This window comes from Austrofundulus limnaeus, unplaced genomic scaffold, assembly GCF_001266775.1.
Source record: "Austrofundulus limnaeus strain Quisiro unplaced genomic scaffold, Austrofundulus_limnaeus-1.0 Scaffold405, whole genome shotgun sequence".
Taxonomy (NCBI): domain Eukaryota; kingdom Metazoa; phylum Chordata; class Actinopteri; order Cyprinodontiformes; family Rivulidae; genus Austrofundulus; species Austrofundulus limnaeus.
Genome location: NW_013952807.1, coordinates 333,280 through 338,143, shown reverse-complemented (window position 1 = coordinate 338,143; position 4,864 = coordinate 333,280). Strand labels below are relative to the sequence as shown.

Here is a 4,864-nt window from a genome sequence, read left to right as displayed (position 1 = left end):
GTTTGTTTTACAGAATGAAATGTCTGAATGAGTGCTCATCCAAGACTGGTGATTCCATACTTTTTGCCAGGGGTTGTATTTGTAATCTTAGAAATCATCTCCTCTAATAGAAAAATGAGACTTAAAGCAATTTTAAATAAAAGTTATAAAGAAATAAAATATAGAATCACAAGTAGGTAGCATGTTTTGCTTTTGCCTTGTTTGCTAAGACAAAAAAAGTAAGAAAAACAACCTTAAAAGCAAAGTTGTGCAATATTAGTAATCAATATTCCTCATTCTGAAAAAAGGTCAGTTAATATGTTATAGCTAGATTTTAAGTCCACATTAGCCAATAATCCACACAGTACAGGAAACATCGGATTTCAACAACCCACCCCCACCCCCCACCCAATGTTTTAATAATTAATCCTTCAAATGTGCAGAAAGAGTTTGGACTTCATCGACTGCTTTTTTGTCTCCTCTTTAGAATGTATGACCTCAGCGGTGACCGTGTTTGTACATTAAACAGTGGTTGATAAGAATGCACAGAACTCATTTATTTAAAATGCAGGCAGAGACAGAGTAGGAACACATTTAACTTCAAGCCTGAAGCTGTAAATATTAATTATATGTCGATGATGGGAGGAGGAGCAGGTCAGTGGGGGTTTTGACATTGTCTTCTCAACAGCTTTTAAAACCACTGGGAGCCAGACTTGKGTCCAATTTCAACCTCTCTGCAGCTGAGCTAAATCTTCACTAGAGGATCTCCATCTGCTGTCTYGTGCAGGACATGGCACTGTGCGGAGCCAAGGCGCTGCATCTCCTGGGGCCCAACGTGTACTCAGAGGCCCCCGATGGAGGCTGGGGTTGGGTGGTGGCTGTTGCTTTTTTCATTGTGGAGATCTTCACGTACGGCACCATCAAGAGCTTCGGCATCTTCCTCCAGGACGTGATGGAGGAGTTTMACGAGACCAACAGTCGGGTCTCTTGGGTCGTTTCCATTTGTGTGTTTGTCATGACTTTCAATGGTGAGTACACAATGTAAACGAATGACAGATTTTATTGCTAAATGTCAATGTTTCACATATGCATTGCTTCAATGCATATRTAAAACTACAGGCCTGCGGGCCATATCTGGCCCCACTTTATAATATTTTAAGTGTTTTGGAACTGTCCTTCTAATCTGTGACAGATTGAGTCCATATCAGTTTGTTTTAAAAATTGAGCATAATTACAAATTTCGTAGGGCAGAAAATAAATTTAAATTTCTGAGTAATCTSTTTGATTTTGACACTTAGTTAAACTCTGAAACTGATGTCAGGCATCTGGTTTAAGTAAATGTGCATTCTCCATTTTCCCTTATTATCTGAGTGTTTGATTTTTATTGGCATACCGTATATTTAGCTGATTTGATGAAGTGTAAAAAAAAGTTAAGTAAATAAATGAAAAACATCTGATAGAGCACAAGGTGTAAATCTGAAGTTACTGATGTGTGCCATTTTAAGTTGTTTTTTTAATCAAAAAGTTGTATYTATTCTAAAATGCATAAAACAATTATTTGAAAAAACATCTGATTTTTGAAAAATTAATTTGACAAAATACATCTAAAAGGTAAGTTAAAGTTATTTATTTATTAAGTTAATACTGACTTGATGTTGGCCCTTGATTAGAAGCATGGTTTTGATTTTGGCCCTCACTGCAGAGTTTGACACCTCTGATCTACAATAAACAAACGATTCATCCACAGGTCCTCTCTCCTCGGTGGTAACTAACCGTTGTGGCTTTCGGTTTACTGTTATGATTGGAGGGCTGCTTATTTCCACCGGCACCCTTGCGACCAGCTTTACAAGCTCCGTCAATCAAATATACATCACATATGGATTAGTTGCAGGTAAAACTTTTACTTCTTTCCCCCTTTAAACTTTCAATCATTCTTAGATTTTTTTTTATTTCCAGGTAAATTTTAAATGTGTACATTTTCAACTGTGCAGGTCTGGGCTACTGTCTGACCTTCCTGCCCACTGTGACCATCCTTTCACAGTACTTCACGCGTCGGCGGTCTCTGGTCACTGCTGTGGCCTCCACTGGGGAGTCCTTTGCAATGTTTGCCCTGGCTCCAGGTAAGAGTGCTAAAAACTTWGGAGGACTTGAGGTATGTTTTACACCAAGATGCAATAATCATAGTGKTGAATTCTTTGCCTTTTAGCATTTTCTGCATTGAGAGACATTATTGGCTGGCGACACACTATGGCAGTGATTGGAGCTCTGCAAAGCACCGTCATTGTGTGTGGCGTACTGCTTCGACCCATCGTCATCCAGCCCAGGGCGACCCACAGCACAGAGACTGACACATTGTCTCCCAAAGAGCTGGAAGTCCTCAGGTCCCAGGAAAAAGTCGCAAGTGTAAACCTGGACAACTTTGTGACAAAAAATAATGAGCTAACTGAAGGGTCTGTGAGTGCTGCAGACTTAGGAGTTCAGTCACAAAAAGACCTTAACACATTAGAGCAGAATAGTTTGTTGCACAAAGAAGCAAAGTTATACACAGAGTCCAAATGTCTGGAAAAAAGTCAGGTAGGATTGAAAGAATCAGAGGTAAGCAGAGATGCAGCAAAGCAAGTGGAGAAAAGAGAAGCGACTAAATCAGTAGAAAAGAATCCTCCCCTCCTGGACTTCTCCGTCCTCAGAGAGTGCAGCTTCATCTTCTACTCTCTGTTTGGACTCTTCGCCACTCTGGGCTTCTTYGCCCCTCCGCTCTACATCATTGAGCTGGCCGTGAGTCGGGGCGTGGAGCGGGAAAAAGCCACCTACATGCTCTCCATCATGGCCGTGGCTGAAATCCCCGGCCGGTTCGCCATCGGGTGGGTGCTGACGCGGGACGTGTTCAGGAGGAGGAAGCCCCTGGTGCTCCTGGTGTGTGTTGTCGTTATGACCGTGGATCTGGTGGGATTTACRTTGGTGACAGAGTTCTGGGGCCTGGCTGTATGTTGTGGACTGTATGGGTTCTTTATGGGGACCTTGGCGTGCACCCACATCCCCATGCTGGCTGAGGATGATGTGGTGGGCATAGAGAGGATGTCTTCAGCTGCTGGGGTCTATGTGTTCATCCAGAGCTTTGCTGGACTGGCTGGACCACCACTTGGAGGTAAGAAGGGTGGTCTTTGTGTCTGTGCTGATGTCATCCATGCATGGATGTTGTATTAATTTTAGGCTGTTTAGGATTTATTTGAACCATTTTTTTCCAGAATCAGTTGCAAAATATTTTATTTACTGGGATTTTTTGCTAWTTCACACAGCAGACCAATAAACATTTTTAGCAGCATATACAAAAAAGTCTCACTAATATTTGATACAACCACCTAATATGGAGATGGTCCTTGTTCTTCAATAATCGTACCACTTTGTGTAGGATTCTAGAACCACAGCATGACGCTACCAATGCCATGCTTAACAGCTGGTTAGAGGTTTGTAAGCCTCATTTTGACTTTGATATAACTAAAGAGTTTCCTAATTCATTGTATTATGGCTTGAATTTATATAGTGGCTTATGGAGTCCACTTGGACCCAAGGCGCTTTACGCTTCAGTCATTCAYCCATGCACACACACATTCACACACTGATGGTGGTAAGCTCCAGCCACAGCTGCCCTGGGGCACACTGACAGAGGCAGGGCTGCCATGCACTGGCGCCACCGGACCCTTTGACCACCATCAGAGGTCTTATCACAGTTGTTATAGCATTTGGTTTATTAATTATATAAGTCCATCTTTAACCAACAGATTAAACATGAGTAAAAAAATAGACCTTCATTTTGTATTTACATCTGAAAATAAAAATATGGCATCCTCCAAGACGAGCCAAATGCTGCATTCAGAGATTCTGGTAACTCTGTGTTTTTTAATACCATCACGACAAATCATACATATAAATCCCAAAACTGAAACACTTTGAGTTCCAATGTGTGCTGAATGCAGTGTAAATTTCACAATATACTGTAACTCCTGAATGTTATCTTCTGCCAACTGAAAAGACAGAAGTTACAGATTAAGAGATTAAAAATATTTAAAATACATATTTTAGTCAACTGCAGTAAGAGTCTTAAATTTGACACTTATTTCGTTTGTTTTAGTTGTTTGTTTTTTGACAATCTTTCTGTAAATGAAACCTGTTTTCCCATCCTGGATCATGTTTGGTTTGTTTCAGGGGTGCTGGTTGATGTGACCCAGAACTACGGAGCAGCCTTCTACTCGTGTGCGGTTGGCATGGGACTGAGCGCCATGTTCCTGGGCTTGGTAAAACCCGCTAAAAAAGGATTATTCTGTCGAAGGAGGCACGCGAAACATTCTGTGGACAAACGTGAAAGGGACTCCGGATGCAAGGACGCGAGTGGAGAGCAGMTATCAGAAAACAGAACTGATAAACTGAACAGCTGCTGAGTCGGGAGAAAAACTGGAAATCCATCATCACATATATGAGAGCAAACACTTACATTGTGCCTTAATTACACGATAAACCCAACAGTGTTTCTGCTAGAACCACTTTTGCAATAATTAAAAGGGATGTTTTTTTGTGTTTTTATCTACTGTAAGTTAAGTTTTATCTTGAGTGAGTGGATCATGGRCGCAGTTARCACGGGGSACGGGGGGGCATGTCCCATAGTGACCCTGATCAGTCCCTCCCACTTTCCTTGATAGGACGAGAAACATCTCCGATCAAAACTGATGAGTATTGTTCTGTTAGTTCGCTGACGCTCCCACAGAGCTGCAGCAGCGGTCAAAGACAACTCACTCCCCCCTCCCTTCTTTTATCACACACAGAGCGGAGCCTTGCAGCACACRCACACGTTTGTTCTTCTATTCTCATGGGGACTTTGCATTGACTTGCG

General features: G+C 41.8%; 1 protein-coding gene across 1 annotated transcript in view; it reads left to right on the top strand.

Moving 5' to 3' along the window:
* The window catches only part of slc16a6a (solute carrier family 16 member 6a), an 8,711-nt gene extending 4,154 nt beyond the window's left edge, over window positions 1-4,557 (top strand). Inside the window, exons 3-7 of the mRNA XM_014024052.1 lie at window positions 767-1,007; window positions 1,727-1,870; window positions 1,971-2,099; window positions 2,186-3,124; window positions 4,183-4,557. Coding sequence (XP_013879506.1) covers window positions 770-1,007; window positions 1,727-1,870; window positions 1,971-2,099; window positions 2,186-3,124; window positions 4,183-4,415 — 1,683 coding nt within the window. The 5' untranslated portion in view covers window positions 767-769 and the 3' untranslated portion in view covers window positions 4,416-4,557. The remainder of the gene's footprint in view (window positions 1-766; window positions 1,008-1,726; window positions 1,871-1,970; window positions 2,100-2,185; window positions 3,125-4,182) is intronic.
* The last annotated feature ends 307 nt before the right edge of the window (window positions 4,558-4,864 follow it).